Genomic DNA, 19,149 nt, shown 5'->3' with positions numbered 1-19,149 from the left:
CATTTTCTTTGGTTTGAAAGAAGACTTAGTTTATTTACCCATTTGACAAGCATCACAAACTTTATCTTTTTCAAAGTTTAATTTTGGAAGACCTCTAACAAGGGATTTCTTAGAAATATTTGAAATTAAATGCATGCTAGCATGACCTAACCTTTTATGCCATAACCACGAATCATCATGCAATGCAGATAAACATTTATTTTCTACTATAAGACAATCTAATAGATCAATAGTATAAACATTTTTATCTCTATTTCCTACAAACAGAACTTTTTCATCACATGCATTTTCTATTGTACAATTTTTATCACTAAAAAATACTCTGTATCCTTTATCACATAATTGACTAATACTGAATAAATCATGCTTTAAACCATCAACCAACAAAAAAATTTCAATAAGAAAATTCGAACCGTTACTAATATTACCTTTGCCAACAATTTTACCCTTTTTATTGTCATCGAAGGTAACGTATCCTCCATCTTTCTTTTCTAGGTATGTGAATTTTGTGTGGTCCCCAGTCATATGTTTTGAACATCCACTGTCTAAGTACCACTTATTCTTTATGGATTTCAAACATACCTGTTTTGAACATCCACTGTCCAAGTACTACTTATTCTTTATGGATCTCAAACATACCTGAGAGAATTAATTCTCAAGATGTAACCTTAGGTACCTAAATTTGTTTGGGTCCTTGGGGGTTAGCTAACAAAAATTTAGGAATCCATCTCTTTTCATTCATAATATTGATTTTTCTTAAATTGCATGCATAAGCTTTATGACCATGTTTTCCACATGCATGACAAATAATATAACCTTCTTTGACAAAGTAGTTTGTAAATTTCTTTTGTTTTTGGTGAGGTTTATAACCTAAGCCACTTTTATCAAATATGCATTGTTGCTTACCCATCATGATATCTAAATTCTTTTTCCCATTTGTAAACTTTAAAAGAGTAGCTGAAATATCTTCATTTTTATTTTCTAATAATTTATATTCTTCTTTTAAAGTATGCAAATTTGATTTAGATAAATCTAGATTTTTTCCTAATGTCTCATTTTTCTCTTTTAGATTATCTAGCTCAATTAATAAATTATTATTTTCAAAAGCTAATTTAGCATATTTCTTCCTAAGAGACTTATTTGCAACCTAGTTTTTCAAATTCAATTTTAACTTCATTATATGCATCAATGAGCTCACCAAAAGTAAGGTTTTCAGGACTTACCTCATCATCGTTGTCGTCTCCAAAAGCCATAACACACAAATTTGCTACTTCTTCCTCGCTTTCAGATTCGCTTTCATCGCTTTCGTTTCAAGTAGCTTTCATGGCCTTCTTGCTCTTCTTTGAAATGGCTTTTCTTTGAGGACAGTTCCACTTCACGTGTTCGAGCTTTTTGCATTCATAACAGATGATTGTATCTCTGTTGCTCTTTTCTTCTTTGTCTTATTGATTGTTGACTTTCTTTGAGAAGTTCCTTTTCCTAAAATGTTTTTTGCACTTCTTGGTCAAGTAAACGAACTCCTCATCATTTAGTTCAGCTTCAGTTTCAGAGTCCTTTTGAACTTGAGTGGACTTTAATGCTAGGCTCTTCTTCTTTTTGACATCTTCTTCCACATTGGCCTTCATGATTATCTCATGTGTCACGAGAGATCCAACGAGCTCCTCCAATGGAAGTTTTGAGAGGTCTTTTGCTTCTTGGATCGTCGTCACCTTAGCTTCCCAACTCTTAGGCAATGATCTAAGAATTTTTCTCAAATTTTCAGAGGTGGTATAAGATTTTCCTAATCCCTTCAAAGCATTACCAATATTAGTGAACCTAGTAAACATTTCAGATATAGTTTCATTTGCATCAATTTTAAACAATTCATAATTATGAACTAACATGCTAATCTTTGACTCTTTAACTTGATTAGTTCCTTCATGAGTTACTTCAAGCGTATCCCAAATTTCTTTAGCAGAATTACATGCAGAGACTCGATTAAACTCATCAGGACATAAAGCACAAAACAGACAGTTCATGGCTTTAACATTAATAGAAAAATTATTTTTATTTTCACCATTAAACTCTTTTTCTTCCTTAGGAATATCTTTATTATCAACTATCTTAATAGGAATTAAAGGACCATTAGAAACAATTTCCCATAGATTATAGTCAATAGAAATCAAATAAATTCTCATCCTAGTTTTCTACTATGCAAAATTATTTCCATCAAACAAAGGTGGCCTAGTGGTAGATTGACCTTCATCATACCCATTTATTCCAGCCATAAGCTCGAATAATTAAGTTTTTCGAAAAAGGAAGAGAATATAATATATATATATATATTAAAGATTTTTATAAAGAGAAATACTTTTCCAAAATTTAGATTTTAATCAAAAAGATTTCAAAGATTAAGAAGTAGAGAAAAAAAAAAGGTTTTAATAACCAATTTTCAAGAAAAAAAATTTCTAATGAAAATGGCTTTTAAAACTCAATTTTTCAAACTTTTTGCAAAAATTAGAAATATTCCAGATTTAATAAGATTAAAAAAAAAAAAACAGAATGCAAAATAAAAAAAAATTACAAAACCTTTTTGAAATAAGAAAACCGAGCTACCACTCTGATAGCAATTGTAGGATCTAAAGGCAACACTAGAGGGGTGAATAGGGTTGACTACCTATTTTTAAAAAATAATTTTATCTTCAAACAATGCTCAATAAAGTTAACCCATTAATTTGATTAAAGAAAAAATTTATGCAAGACAAAACTTAAATCATGCAAGCTATGATAACTTCAAATTTAAAGACAATTTAATCAAAGATAAATTTAAATAACACATTAAAAATTAAATCATGCAATTAGGAAAGATTAAAAAAATAACTAAGACAAGAAGCAAAAAAAAAAAAAAAAAAAAATTGAAAACAAGAAATAAAAGAGAGAGAGGAAGAGAAAACACCGGGAATTATAGAGGTTCGGCAAATTTCCTACTCCACTCTCCAAGACTCCTTCTTGGGTATTTCACTAAGTGATCCTCTTGCAGATGAGGATCAAACCGACACACGACCCTCTTTTTCCTAGGCTAAAGAGAAACCTAAGATCATTTTTACTAGTTTAGGATCAAACTAATTTCTTTTTCTCACAACCTAAGGTGTACCCACACCTTAATACAATTCCCAAAAATCAAAAGAAAACCTCACAATATTACCTCTTGAAGGCTAAATACACAAGTTTAGCACTAAAAAAACTCACAAAAATAACTCTAGGCCAATTTAGGAGCAAGGAGGACAAGAATTTGAGAGTAGAGAGAATTGAGAGCTTAAGACTTGATAGCTTTTTTTGGTGTGTCAATGAAGAGTAAAATCAAGTTGAATTTATAGGCGAGGGGGATAAATTTTGGCCATTGGATATATTTGTAAATGAAGGGTGGGGATTGAATAAAAATAGAAAAGGAAAGAATTTGTAATTAAGAGAGAAATTTTGAAAGATTGGAATTATTGAGATTTGGAGAATAAAAAGGATTTGAAGGATGACAATTTAGGAAGGAAATCAAATTTGAAAATGCTGAAATTTGGTGAGAATTTGGAGAAAATTGGATCAGGAAATTAAGGAAAATAAAAAAATAAAAATGAAAATAAAAAATAGTCGGATGATATAAGCACCACGCGCACAGGGGAGGAGATTGATCGTCACACGCTGCATTCTGTGAAGAAACCGCAGACACGTATGGTGCACGCGTGCGTGAAGCTGAGCAACCGTCACTTGTCATTATCTCATTCGTCCACGTCGCCACGTCACTGCCACATCACGTGCCACGTCAGCAAAAGGTGACCGGTTGAAGTGCCACGTCATCCGCCACATCATCAATATTGATAGTTTGTGTGCCACGTCGGATGCCACGTTAACAAGGTGTCACGTGTCACTGCCACGTTGGATTTCCTCCCCAATCTTCTTTTGCTTTTAACTTTCTCGTTTGAACTCCGATTTGAGCAATTCAAATTGCGTTGGAATCATCTTTCCGAGCTCTACTAGATAGTGACTCTGAAACACTAAAAATGTTAGTACAAAAAATCTGAATTTGTTATCATCAAAATACTTGGTTTGATTGAAGCCCTAAAGCTAACAAAACCTTGCTTAGACAAAGGTTCTTTATGGAAAATTATTTTATAAATTTAATATTTTATTGAAATTCATTTTAATCCTATTAAAACAAATTAAAAAGATTAAACTATTCCTAATCCCATTCGAAATAAGATAAGTCAATTTTAAACAATTTAAAATTAATTTGACCTATGTTTGCATGCAATCTAGATTATAGAAATTAATCAAATCCATTAAATCTATAACTCTTTTAAAATTAATGAATTAAATCTGTAATAACATTAAACATTTACATTTATCATTCTACTATTTATTAGAACAATTTTAATATATAGTATGATACATGGACATGCTTAGGTTGATCATACATCACTAACATAACACTTATATTATGATGCATGAGCATGCTTATTTAATCATGCATCTCTAAAATATAACTTTTTATATTTAATTATGATGCATGTACATGTTAATCCTAAGGTGGGTATTCTTGAATCTATATGACATATAATATGAATTCAAAAAATAATTTAAAACATCCATCTAATGAATAATTAAATTAAATAGCAAAAATTAGACTAATTTTTGGCACCGTAATGAAAAATTAATTGATTAAATTAATATAAAAATTCTATTAATTTAATTAATTAATAAATAAAATTACAAAAAAAGGAAATTAGGGGAGAAAAAATTGCTTTTGTTTGGCAACGACGGAAGATAAAACAAGACTCAAAACGACAATCCAACCATTCAAAACGAGGCCTTAGTTGTCCTCTATATATTGACCAAATTTCAACACGATCCAACAGATAGAACTCTGGCAATCGACAAATTAGTGGAAGTTGTCTTTAAAAAATCGAACTGCACTTTTTCTTTCTGTTTTCTCTTGTTTTGCCTTTGTTTTCCATGTTCTTTTTACATCAACTTTTTGCCACAAATGACAGAGACTTACAGACTCAAAGCAAGAAATAAATTATCTAAAAAATACAATGCACTCTTATAATTTAATCAAATTAAAAAGTAATCTACAATGCGCTCTTACAATTTAATCAAATTAAAAAGTAATCTAGTGCCAAAATCGAAAATATCCAATTTTGCAAACCAACGTTCAAACATTCATAATACAGAATATAATATCCACCTTTAAACGATTTTGTTTAGAAAAAATACGAAGAACGAGGATGCAAGAAATTTGGCTCCGATACCAATTATAGGGATTGAATCCCACAGTGGAAGCGTCTCGCATGAGATCGCCTTGCATCTCGCGATTCGATTTTACATTAAACAAAATCGTTATATTAAACAGAATGAATAAACACGTAAATTATCATGCTTTTAGGGTAAAATGTTAGAACGGTTCTTACCTTTGTAGATCAAAGATTCCAACGAACGGATCTCCAAACGGTCTCGATCACGAACAACTTCTTAAGCGATCTCGAATACTACCACGAGAGAAACCTCGTTATTATCTGGGATTCCAATAGAGGGAAGGTGGTATCCAACTATTAGGAGAGGGAGAGGAGAATAGGGTTTTTGGAAAATTGAAATGATTTATGGCTTAGAAAAAATTATGCACAATAACACTAGAGATTTGTGTATTATCAGAGTTTCTCGACAACCAAAGTTGTGTAGGAATGTATATTTACAAAGAGCCATGAGGAGGTCTTTATATAGGGAAGGGTCAAAGATCTTTCTCAATATATTTTCCTTTTCCTAATATATATTTTTCTTTTCTATAATTAATTAAATAACACTTATTTAAATAATTAGTCAAATTAAATAACATTGATTTAATTTGCACAATTAAATAACACTTGTTTAATTTTAATTTGTACAATAAAATAACTATTTATACATTAATCCCAATTTAATGTATATATTTAATTTTCATATACATCGCATGTATATGTGTAATATCTCTCTATTAATTAATTTTTTTTATAAATCTAAATCACTTGAATTAATTAATTTAATCTTATTCAAATATTACTTTCCAATTTAATTATAGATTATATCCATAATTAATTATATATTAATCACATTAATATATAGTTTCCTCAAATTAATTTGAACAATTAAAATTATCCCTTTTAAGTATCATCTAGTGAGTGAACGAGGGACCTGGTGAACTTGTAGATCAGAAGCTTCAACGATATGAGATTAGTTGGTCAAACTCTTTAACTAAGTTAATCAATATTCGTTAAGTGTGGGTACACTCTACTAAAGACTCACAAATACACTATTTTCACTACATATATATTTTTGTGTCCACAAATATAGACCAATAACAATGAGTTAATCCTTTACGAGTGTTCGTAACTCCAATTGGGTCAAATAACCATTTTACCTTTGGAATACCTCTGGCTCCTTAAATATTAGTGTTCCTCTAATGAACAACCAGTTTATGGTCAAACCAATAAACAAAACCCTTCTCAAGCCAATGAGAGGGTAAGACCCTTTGTTCAAGTCATTGAGACAAAACATGTACTCTCGATGAAGAGATAAGAGTTCAAATCTTCACCTTGCATATTATTGAATAAAAAAGTGGAAAAAAAGAGAGAAATAAACAACTTGAACACTAACCTGATCGTACCTCAACAGATGTCCGAATTCTCCACCACTTAAAGGTCCTAGCGAAATATTATTTGACTACTCATTATACATTAACTCTCTTTTATCTAAAGTTGAAGATGATTTCGTTTTGGAGTGATTCTACAACAAAGTGTAATTGTAACTATAGTATTTAAGTTCATATTGTAGGCACAATATAACAGGTACACACAATAATTAGGGTTAGTTTATTTTGTAATAGTAGAAGTATATAGGCTACAAAGTAGATAAAATAAGTGTACAAAATCAATAATTGCTGCAATTTATGCATGATCGACTTTTGTTCGTTTATTACTCACAAAATAAAAAAGACTTTAAATACGTCTCTTTCTAATATTTATATATTATTTTCGGACTTTTTATCTCCTCTCAACAAAAATTAAGTATTCACAGCACGAAAATTCACTTTTTAGTGTCAATTTTTTAATAACACAACCAAATCATATCATTAAATATTAATTTATAATGACGCAACAAAAACCCATTACAATAAATAATTATTAGAGACAAAATCTAAATCAACTTCATTAAAAGTATCTGCTACATGTTAATTCGAGTCACAAAAGTTAGTAGACTTTGGTAATGTACTACTACGTTACTCAAAGAAAAAAAAATACATATTTCAAAATAAATGGACTGGAATTAAAAAGTTAAAAATTCCACTTTTTTGTTTTTCTATAAAATAAATTTTAATATTTCACGACTCTAAGTATTTATATTATAAATCATAGTATTTTAATTAAGGAATTCATTTTCATCGAAATTTAATACGTCTTTTTTGTCTATATATCGATCATAGGTGTCAATTTAATGCATAAAAAAATTGTTATTTATGATTTCAATTGTGTATATGTATAACTTGTGGCATGGAAGGCATAAGAGAAGATAGGATTGAAGATGTGAATAAAGGCATAGTATGGACCATTATTTAAGCAAGCAATGTTGATGGTATTTTTTTCTTAGCTATAGAAGTTCATTTATGTTACACCTCATTTTTAGTTGAGAACAATCAATGACATGATGTTAACATATTCATTATATTAACTTCTTCAAAAACAATTCATTAATTGTATGAAAGCACCCAACATTTCATCAATATTACATTAAATATCCACATAAAAGATGCATTTATATGCACAAAAAGACGTCTCTTCCTTTCTATCTTTTCTTCTTACTTTAAAATTTACAAAAAAAAAAATAAAAATAAATAAATCATTATTCTCTTCTAAACGAGTGAATTAATATATACTCAAAATTATAGAACATTGCCAATAAACTCATGAATAGATTAAAAAAAGTTCAAACCAACAAAATACTTAAATTCAAGTTATTCGCAATGTATTAGTGATTAAGAGGCTTGTAGTTCAAATCCTCACTCTCTTACCTCTTGTTGTATTAAAAATAATCAACTGTTGAACTTGAATAAAAAATAATAATAAGTAAACTAAAAAAGGCAGTGAGTGATTTTATTGACATTTAAAACAGAAATCAGAAAAAGAAATATTTTTACTCCAAGCAACACTATAAACAAAAATAATTTTAAAAAAAAGGATATATTAAAATTTGGCATCAACGACATTTAAGATAAAGACTTCTTTTTTAAATTGGTATTATGTCATGTCGTGTGATTAACTAGTATTAATGTACCAAATCCTAATAAAATTCTCTAGTTAAGCATGTTTGGACGATAATATATAATTATATGTTAATAATTAATTATTACTTTTAATTTTTTTCTTTTGTATTTTTTATTTATTTAATTTTATCTCTAGTACGTTAGAAAAATTGATTTAGCCCCATATTTCTATATCTTCATTCACTTCATTTTGGCCTAGAGTCCTTTTGTATGTTAAAAAAAAAGAAAAAAAAAATTAGGCTTCAATATTAATTATCCTATTAAATTGAAATAAAAAATTGATATGACATCACCGCAAAGTTTGATATGACACTTCAAGATATCATATGGTTGAGATTGCACAATGCTAGCTTTCACTTAATTAGTTAATTTTGCTGCAATTTTTAGTTACAATTCAATTGAATATTGACTGCAAAAAACCTAAAGTAAAATAAATAAAAAATACAAAAGAAAAAAATTATATTTTTCATTATATACCAATTATATTAAAAAAATAAATATTTTTCATTATTTACAAAACATTATTATATTTATATTTTATCAATATATATGTACTCCATATTTGAACAATATTTTTTAAAATGCCAATTGAAGCATAACATGTTCAAAATGTTAGAGATCATAATTCTCAACCCATATGTTGTTAACCAAAAAATTACTAATAATATTTTTAAAATATTTTAAAAAAATCCTAATAAAAGAATAAAGATGGAAAAGATCTAACTATGAAGCACAAATACTTCATGTGAGGTAAAAAATCCGAATCAGACACGTATCAGATACCGATACTTCTAGATACTTTTCAAATATGTATTTGACGAGCGATTTGATGTATCTATTTTTACGCTTACTTTTTTTTAAAGAAAAAAGACAAACAACTCATTTAATCTTTTTAAATCTAAAACTAGACAACTTATTTTTTTAAGCAAGAGAAAAATATATCTTCAATGCATCAATATCCTTGTTTTTTAGAAATATATATTAAAATAATATATAAAAAATGATCATTCAACGTATCCGCATCTTATTTTTTTTAGAAATTGACGAATCGCCATATCCAATCGTATCCATATCGTATAGCTGTATTCATATCGGTGCTTCATAGGATCTAATCAATCACTTTTGAAATGGTGATTTTTCAATGGTAGATAAACAAGTTTAGATGTTTGATTGGTATGTAAGATAAAAATAATCTTCAACCTTAAAAACAAAATCTTGTTTAAAGATAATTAAAGCTTTATGTATTCTAGACATGATTTAATAGTTTTAGAACTATCATTTAACTCTTAAAAAATGAATTTTTTTAACCTCTAATAAAGACTACTATCATCTAATATTTACCTTCATTTATACGTTTAAATTTTTAGTTCGTGATTTAATAAAAAACATAAAAAAATAATCAAAATATTTATAAATATAAAATAATTCACTATTTATCTGTCATAATATAGACTATTCTATATGTCTATCCGATATTTTATTTTTCTTTATAAATATTTTCAGAAGTTTAAATCATTTAAAATAACTTTTCTAAGAATATATAGGTGATTTTTTTTTCACATCCAAAGATCTCAAAAGGGTAATTCTTCTTCTTCTCAAATAATTGTTTTTTTTTTGGATTATTACAACTGCATACAAACAAAAATAAAAATTACAACTTTTTTCCTTTTTCCTTTTTTTTTCTTTCTTTTTTTTTTTGGCTAGAACACCGGTGACAACTCCATCATCTCCTCCACTTGGCCGGCGGCGCCTTCTTCAAACAACCACTTCTCAAGAAACGACAGCGGCGGCGCTGTCGCATTCGCCGCCGTGGCGGCGGCGTTCTCTGATCTCTGCTTCTCTCCAACATTTTCCTCTTTATCCTTATAACTCGAACTCGATTTCCCCCAAGAATTCACACTCTTCAAATTCTCAAACGACAAGATCGAATCAAATTCTTCACCGGAAACCAACTCGCTGCCGTCTGGCTCCACTTTCGGCTGCTGCTGCGTGGCGGTGGCTATAGAATTCTCGCCGCCAATTTTCCGCCGAGACTCTTCCGGTGAAGATCTCATCCAACCTTGAAGAAGCCGCGAAATGTTCTCGGCGCTTGAAGCGTAGGTGGTGGCTCTGTTTCCGGCGAGCGACGGCGACTCGGCAATCGCAACTTTATCATTGGATTGAAACCGACAGGTGGCGGACTCAGCCGGCTCCGGCGGTTCCACAGCGGCGGAGTGCAATTTTTTAAGCTTCTTTTTTAAATGAGTGTTCCAATAATTCTTTATATCATTATCCGTCCTCTGAGGAAGGTAGGAAGCTATCGCCGCCCATCTGACCATTTCAAATCACCAAATTTCCATTAACACTACAAAATTTAAATTTACATTCCAATTTTCTTTAATATATAATCATTATTAATTAAACAATATCAATTTTAAAATCTAACTCAATTTATAAACCAAAATAAGTATAATTCTCCTAAATCTGGAAGTCAGAGAATTAATTATTTCATTATATATATTTTTATTTAGACATTTGGTTAGCATCCATTACACAACATTTTAATTGTCTAATGAAAAATTTCAAACTCATTATTCTAAATATACTAATAATTAAAGGTCAGATATTTAAATCTCAAAACTCAAAATTTTTTAGTTTTAAATAGACTCATCTCAAAAAATGAATTACATACAAATTACTAACTAGCTATACTCACCTTTGTCACTTTTGATTAAAAAAAAAAAAGTTCAAAATCTCGTTGAGTAACTATTTAGTTTTTAGTTTTTTTTTTAATTTTTGAAAACTAAGTATACAAACACCTCTATCATTTCTAAATTTCTCGCTTTGTTATCTAAAAAATCAAGCCAATTTAAACTAAAAAGGTAGTCCTGAAAAACTTGTTTTTACTTTTGAAATTTGGCTAAGAATTCAATTTTGGTAATACAAATCATAGAAAGAAAATACAAAAAAATAGGTTTAATATTTTCAAAAATAAAAATAGTCACTAAACGGAGTCTAAATAATTAATCTAAAAAAGAAAGAAAGAATAAGAAGGGTGGTGGTGGTATTACTTGTTACCCAATAAAGCTTGAAGATGAATAATCATTCCTTCCTCATGAGGAGTGAAATTTCCTCTCTTAATTCCAGGCCTAAGGTAATTAGTCCATCTAAGCCTACAACTTTTGCTGCATCGCAACAATCCTAATACGATAATAAACAAATAATAATAGTAGTAAGATAAAAAATAATGAATAAATTCATATGGTTAAATATAGAAGGAGTATATAAAATATATACAGTACCTGTGTTGGTAGGAACAGACCTCCAATTGCCAGGGCCATGTTGTTGAATGTAAGAGACAAGAATGATATCTTCTTCAGGAGTCCATGGACCCTTCTTTATTCCCACTTTCTCACAACAAGGAGGCCTTCCCATCCCCCTCCTTCAATCTCTCTCTTCTTTTTCTTCTTCCTCTTCTTTCAAATATTGTTTCACTTCAATGGAAGAATTATTAATGGAGGGTTTTTTCTTTTTCTTTCTTCCAAAGAAACACAGAGAGAGAGAGAGCGGCCATCAACATGTGAAAAGCTTAAATATATATAATATATATATAACTTCTTCCAATAATGTAAGGGAAATACTCCTATTCATCTTTGTGTATCTCATTCAATTGTTTCGGTTTCTTTTGGACTTTTTTGTTTTTGAAAATTAAACTTGTTGACACTTCTTCACCTCCAGATTTCTTTCTTCGTTATCTATTTTTTTTACTAATGATTTAAAAAATCAAGCCAAATTTTGGAAACTAAAAAAAGTTGTTTGTAAAAAAGTTGTTTTTATGTTTGGAATTTGGCTACGAGTAAGGAAAATACTCTTATTGTGCTGCTATACTCATCTTTGTGTATCTAATTTAATTGTTCAATTATAGTTTGCTATGTGGACAACTCTTGTTTTTTCCTTTTTAAAATATTTTTGTTTCTTTTTGTGTGATTGAAGTGTGATACACAGAGATTGGTGCATTTTGAAATCTTAGAGACAGTATTTATGAGAAAAAGGAAAAGAAAACATAGTTTGTTGGGTCAGATTATTGGGTAGGATGTACAAAGATAAGTAAATGTACCTAATTATTTTTCGATATGAAAAATTGGTCTGTTTTTAATATTTTTATAATTTACTTATTTATTTATTGAAAAAATTATTTTTTAGTTTCTGAATTTTGAAAAATATATGTATTTTGTATGTAACTTTTTAGTCTTCAAATTTTTGAAATTAGATGTTCAATCTCTAAATTTTTAAAATGTAACTCTTATTTTTTTTTAGAATAGGTTTAAAAAAGTCACTGACTAATTTCATTTTATAATTTAAAATATTATATAATTATTTAAAATAATAAAAACGAATTATTTCAAGGCCTTTTAAACCTATTATTAAATATACTCGAAAACTAAAAATTTACCTTTTAAAAATTCAAGGACTAAATTCACTTATTCTTAAGAATTTGAAAACTAAAAAAATATATTTTAAAAATTCAAAAAACAAACACACCTATTCTCCGCGGCTCCAAAAATTAAAATGGTAAAATTTTCTTGTTTATTTTTACATTGTTGTGTGAGATATTTGGATCTACCCAAACTCACTTCTGAATTGAGTCGGCACTTTAATTAAGTTCCCAACAAAAGTTAGATTAGAAGAGGAGGAGAAAAAAAAAGGTCTTTGATTTGATGGTATATAACTTTTGACAATAGAAGAGAAGACTTTATGAAATAAATATTAATTATTATTATTATTTGATTCACGTGGCAACTAAGACAGCTAGGCTATTTTTTTTTTTTCTCTCTCCAAAAAGTTGGGATGGGATCATGAGATCTCTCTTTACATGATCCAGGTAAAAAGTTAAAATCAACTTTGTTTGAAATTTACGAAAATGAGACTTTTCTAACCTTATAATAATCACTTTTGATTACCGTAAATATTATTTTGTAGTCCTTAATTAACTAACGTCAACACTATTTTAAAACTCTTATTTGTTACGATATTTTATTATTTACCACAGTTTTTACTATTTTACATTCATTATTTTTTTATTCTTTGCTATAATGTTTATTATTTTCTTCCTAAATTAAAATGGTTTACACTTCAAACATATACTATTATAACCCAAACTAAAATTAAATCCAACTATAATAATCTAGGATTGTAATAACCAACTTTTTGTCCCAAATACCTCTATATGAAAATATTTTCAATAGATTTTACTCTCATTTGTTTCTATTATATTTTTTTTCATTTGTGCTTATCTCTTGTTTTTGTTCATGCATGATTTTAGATGAACAATTAGTCACCGGTGCGATCAATTGTGTGTCTATTTAGATGGTATCGTTTAAGAATATTATGAAGGGTTTGATGAGTCACTAGGGCATGTGGTGTTTGTGAAAATATAATTTTTGTCATAGCTCTTAAATTGGTTTGAGTATTGAGCTTGGTAGAGTATGTGTATGGTAGAGCGGGAAAACAGTTAGCTTTGTATCTTTTTGTATTCTCTATATATATAGAGAAGTGAAATGGTGATTGTAGAGGTTGTCGGTGAGCAAGAGGTATTTAACCAAAGGTCATGTGTTATAATCGACCGTGTTTGCAATAAAGTTGCTAAAAATGTAAGGTAGAGCTATCCCATTTTAAGAAAGGTAATTGAATGAGATGTCTAGTAAACTTTGATGTTCGCGATTCTCGTGCTTTATTGAGTCTATTTTGAGTGTTGGACTACAAGTCACCTTCTAGTCTCACTAAGAGAGACATTGCAATTCACTCTAGTGACTACTTTGCCCCACTCTAGCAACTTAATTACTTGGTATAACTTTGGTGTCACTTGATACAATCTACTTGATCTCAACTACCTTAATATCTCATTTCTCCGACTAATTGTTCTTGCTTGATAGAGTCTAGCCTCCACTTGATTACATGAATCGAGTTACAATTATAATCATTTGATAAATTTAAAACTATAAACTTGATTTATATACATCTCTAAATTTGATTGGTTTAATCGAAGATTGTTGTACTTTATCCCTAATATTGATGTGGTAACTTTTCGCCTCACTATATACTTTTTGGATCCATTTGATAGCTTATAATAACCAAGTACGTAGAGGCTACCAAAGCTCCACATTTGAGTTAATTTTTATTTAAGAATTATTCTACCAATTTTTGTGTTGTGTCATGTCGTGTCAAATTATCATTTCTTAATTCAATCATTATATACATCAACATTTAAGTGGGTGTTAATAAAAATTATAATTAAAATTAAGATTTTTTTTAAAGATATTGTAATTAAAGTGTGGGGTGGAGAAATCGAACCTCAAACTTCGAGATCGATAGTATAAATACTATGCCAATTGAACTACACTCTTGTTGGCAATTAAAATTAAGGTTTACTAAAAAAGATATCAGCATTTGAATGAATTCTTATTCCATATATTCATAAACTTATGAAAAAGAAAAAGTTAATATATTAATGAATATTTGTAAAATTTCAATTGCTTTTGAGGGGGAAAAAGGATATTAAATGCACAAAAAAATACGCCCTTGCGTAGGGCAAAAGCCACTTGTTTTGTGGGACTAATGTCTGCTGCCATTAAAAGATTATTATCAAAACTTTGCTTCCTTAAATCAATGCTTTAAAACTCAAACCCTAATTTCACATGTAAAAGTTTCAATGAGCTTTAACTATTCCATCTGCATCCCCTCACTTCCTCTTTATTTCTAATACTTTTAGTTTTTTTTTCGTATAATTGACGTTATCGGACTACAATTTACTTTAGCTATTAATATTAAAATTTGGTAACAACGATAAATTTTGTAATATTGAAAAAAAAAAAAAAAACAGAATGATTACTTTGTAAAACAATAAGATCTAGTATTGATGTAGAGTATAGCTATCGATACTTCGGCGATCAAGCCTCTAATAATTTTAGAGGTTAATAGAGTAAATAACATAGATTAATTTTCAGCATATCTTAAATGTCACGAGCCATCTTTGATTATACGGAGATATATATGAGATTCCATGATAGTCACTTGATTAATTAATCTCTCGGATAATTAATTAGACTTTTACTAATTTAATTTAACTATTACGAATTGGCGGACCCAAACACACACATTGTAGAGTTTAAAAGTTAAACACTTACGCACATATTTTTCACATAGTAGTGCTTGACTTGTTGCGTGAGTTGTCCTATTTAGCTCTCATGGTTGTCTCTGTGGGTCAGCCTTCATACTTAACTAAATAAAAACTCTTAAAATGACCTTTCACTAGGACAAAACTAGGTTATAATGTCAGTCGAAACTAACTGACATTAAAGATGATCGACATTGAACACCTTTAATAATATGTTATTCAACGTTAATCACGAACCAACAATAAAAAGTTTGCCCGTCATTAAATATTTGATTTTGTGACGGACAATGACCGTCATTGTTGTTTATTAAAAAATAGTAAAAAAAATTATTGGATGCACACATGGCTAACCAAAAATATTTCTATGCAAATAATAAAAATTATATGATATTTGTATACACAATTCAACCAAAGTAATATGACTATCTATCTCTCCACAAACTACATTCAACTTACATAGATAAACAAAATTGCTAACTATAATAAGTTCAAAAAACTCTAAAAATTTAAAATTACTCACTAGCCCTAAATAATTATATTTTTTTAGCATAAAATACTTCGTGAAGTCTCATCATCAATTTCACTACACCTAACTTTTTTCTTATGAAATTGTCAGCTTCACTACATCCAACTTTGAACTCACATGTCTTCCTCTTTTTGTCCTGAATGTTTTCAACGTTATTTCATCATACTTTCTCAAATCATATGCTAGAAGAGAAGAATAAATACAATAAAAAAACTCTTTTCTCTTCGCTTTAGGAATTAACAATCACTCAAAATCAACATAGTTATAGTTAAAGATATCTTAGTCTGAACCTGAAAATAGAAATTCATCTCAAGATTTTAGCCTTACATAATTAGTGCGTAAGCGACCTATGATAAAGAACATGTATACGAGATCTGGAAAGATGAACACAAATAGATTTAGTAATCATGTGCTATAATCCATTTTTTCATCAAATGTCACGAATGAACATAAACATAACATCATAAACAATTAAAAAAAGAGAAAAGAAGATCAAAAGTTATGCTCAGAATGTCAATCGATCATACACAAACACTCTTATATATTGTAAAACAAAAACAAAACAAATTATCGTGAAACGTCTGTAAATAGTATCTTAATAGAAAATAGATACTATTTTATAACTTTGTATTCTTCCATCATCATATAATACCATATTATAATATGGTACTTTTGTTAGACAAACATAATTACAAATACCAATTATTAAAAAAGAAAACAATGAAAATTGATACAACATTCTTGATCCATAGCAAAAATAAAAATAAAAATAAATAAATAAAATAAAATAAAATAGAAAACAACATAATTAGAGCATTTGATCATCTTAATTTTGGGTCATATACTTAGCCATATTTTTTTCCATAACATTAACGCTTAAAATATTTATTTCTTTCTATAGAATAAAAAGTTCAAGTTCTCACCCCTACAATTTGTTGTTCGACAAGATGTTGTCACAAAATGTAAAATTAAGTATATCAAGCAATGTCAATGATACTTCTTCTATGCTTTATTGTAACAAATGTCATGATTTTAAAAGGCTAAACTTCCAAAAGTGTTATTTTTTTTTAATAGATTATTCAACTTTCGATGTTATGTCTATTTAGTTTCCTTAATTTAATTTTCTTAAAAAAATTGTTGGAACTTTTATGATTAGACTTCCTTAGTTTAATATTTACATACATATATACTTGTAACTTGTGGTATCTAACTTTTTTATACAATCATCCTTGCAAATAATAATAATGAATGAATAAATAAATTATAAAATCATATTTGTCAAAATTATTGATATTGAATCATGATGTCAACATTCTTATTAAAACATATCTCTTCAATCAAAAAGTCGAAAATTTGAATCCATATCTATGCTTAAGCTAAAAAGAAAATCATCTTTTTTTTATATATATATAGATATATATATAAAGTAGTAGACTATATATATATATATATATATCTTCTTGTAAGCTTAAACTTCTAACAATACTAATAAGATATGTCTCTGTCAGATCGTTGGAATAGTGGAATTAGCTGAAGGTGGTATAACATTATTCGAAGACACTCCTTAGCTATAAAATCAAGGCTTACCCTCTTTAGATTGAGTCTGACTCTTTGATCCTATGAAAATTCCTTTTAAGACATTAATTATCACAATAAAATGAGTTGTAAATGCTCGTTAATTTTATTCTTGACAAACAAAGGCAAGAGTTTATTAAAGGCTTTCCTCACATTTCGAAAATTTCTAATAATGTTGTCCACACTCTTGTCACACATGTTTGTAGATGTTCGTGGAACAAAATTTGACTTGAAGATTGTCCTTTGGAGCCTCCAAAGCCATCAATAGGATGCTTCCTCTTTTTTTTTTTTTTTTTTTTTTTTTTCATGATATTTGTTTTTGGTTTAGCTCTTGTTTATATTCAAAATAACAATAACAATGAAATACAAATAAATAATAAGAAGAAAAAAAGTCCACGACAAAATTAAATTATAACATTCAAAATTACAAAAATAAAAAATAGAAGAATAAAAGACAAACGTATTTTTGAGATGTAATATGATTTAATGCAGAGGAAGGTGTATAGGTTGTACAAATATTTATGTGAGAACTTTTTTATAGATAAAAAAATATCAAACTATTTATAGAAATAGTAAAAAAATATTGATAGACACTGATAGATTTCTAACAATATTTTATCCGTTTCTATTATTGATAGACATTGATAGACTTTTATTAACCTCTATCAGTCTCCCTCAAAGAAGATTAAAATTTTGCTATTTTGTACAAATAGTTTTTCTTATTTTTCTAGTTTTTGAAAATCTTCCTATTTATATTAGAAATAAAATAATTTGCTAAAAATGATTAAATGATTCAAAAATGAATAAAAATAACCCACGGAAAATATAAGGCAAGTAATAATTCAGTAGAGTGAGTTTCTAACTGCAAAACATTTGACTTCTTTTAGGATTTATCTTATTGTACATCCCATTATTGAATATCTCTACAAAAGAACGAACAAATGTCAAACTTATCTACAATAAAACTTGTCCCACAATGAAAGCTATGTGTTCGAAGAAGAATCAAACCGTTTGAAATTTAGAAAAAGAATCAAATTTGATTCTTTAAAAAGAAAATAGTTTAATTAGATCAATCTAGATTTCTTTGGAAGATGATAACAGGTTGGCCATAAATTTTATTGCTTTTACTTTTGAATTTAGATTTAGATGTCAATAGAAAAATTTATACTTCTTACTTATGAAGTTTGAGTTTGATAGCACTTTAATTTTTGTGTTTATAAATATAAATATTTTAACCTTTGAGATTTGAGTTTGGTCTATGTCATTAGTTCTTCTATTAATCTTTTTAAAAGAGTTAGCCTATATTGTTGGGATAAACACTATATTTTTCGGATCAGTGCTAATTAATAGAGTGCTAATTAACTAGTAACAATAATAATAACATAAGCAATTTTAACGTGGAAAACCTCCCTCAATGTGAGGAGTAAAAAACCACGGACTAAAGTCAAAATCTCTACTATAATCAATAATATATGGGTTACAACGAGTTCTCCCTTGTCACAACTAGAGGCATACACAGTAAATATCTTAAGATTAATAATCTTGGAAACAAATGACAACAAATTGAGAAGA

General features: G+C 28.4%; 1 protein-coding gene across 1 annotated transcript; it reads right to left on the bottom strand.

Moving 5' to 3' along the window:
- Positions 1-9,892: 9,892 nt before the first annotated feature.
- LOC120089926 (transcription factor MYB60-like) lies at positions 9,893-11,912 on the bottom strand. Its single transcript, XM_039047370.2, has 3 exons — positions 11,605-11,912; positions 11,374-11,503; positions 9,893-10,633 (listed from the first exon to the last, which is right to left on the bottom strand). Exons 1-3 carry the CDS (start codon positions 11,735-11,737, stop codon positions 10,024-10,026), a joined length of 873 nt encoding a protein of 290 aa, XP_038903298.1. The 5' UTR covers positions 11,738-11,912; the 3' UTR covers positions 9,893-10,023.
- Positions 11,913-19,149: the final 7,237 nt, after the last annotated feature.

Source organism: Benincasa hispida, chromosome 11 (genome assembly GCF_027475165.1).
Source record: "Benincasa hispida cultivar pf3 chromosome 11, pf3_genome.v1.1, whole genome shotgun sequence".
Lineage (NCBI taxonomy): Eukaryota > Viridiplantae > Streptophyta > Magnoliopsida > Cucurbitales > Cucurbitaceae > Benincasa > Benincasa hispida.
Note: the sequence above shows the minus strand (reverse complement) of the source record. Positions and strands in the feature narration are given on the sequence as shown.

Excerpts from the sequence above, each read along its gene's own strand:
- LOC120089926 (XM_039047370.2), bottom strand. The coding sequence starts at position 11,737 with ATGGGAAGGCCTCCTTGTTGTGAGAAAGTGGGAATAAAGAAGGGTCCA. Across the intron at positions 11,504-11,604 it reads GTCTGTTCCTACCAACACAG|GATTGTTGCGATGCAGCAAA; the intron begins GTACTGTATATA and ends TTATCGTATTAG. Across the intron at positions 10,634-11,373 it reads CAAGCTTTATTGGGTAACAA|ATGGGCGGCGATAGCTTCCT; the intron begins GTAATACCACCA and ends TGAAATGGTCAG.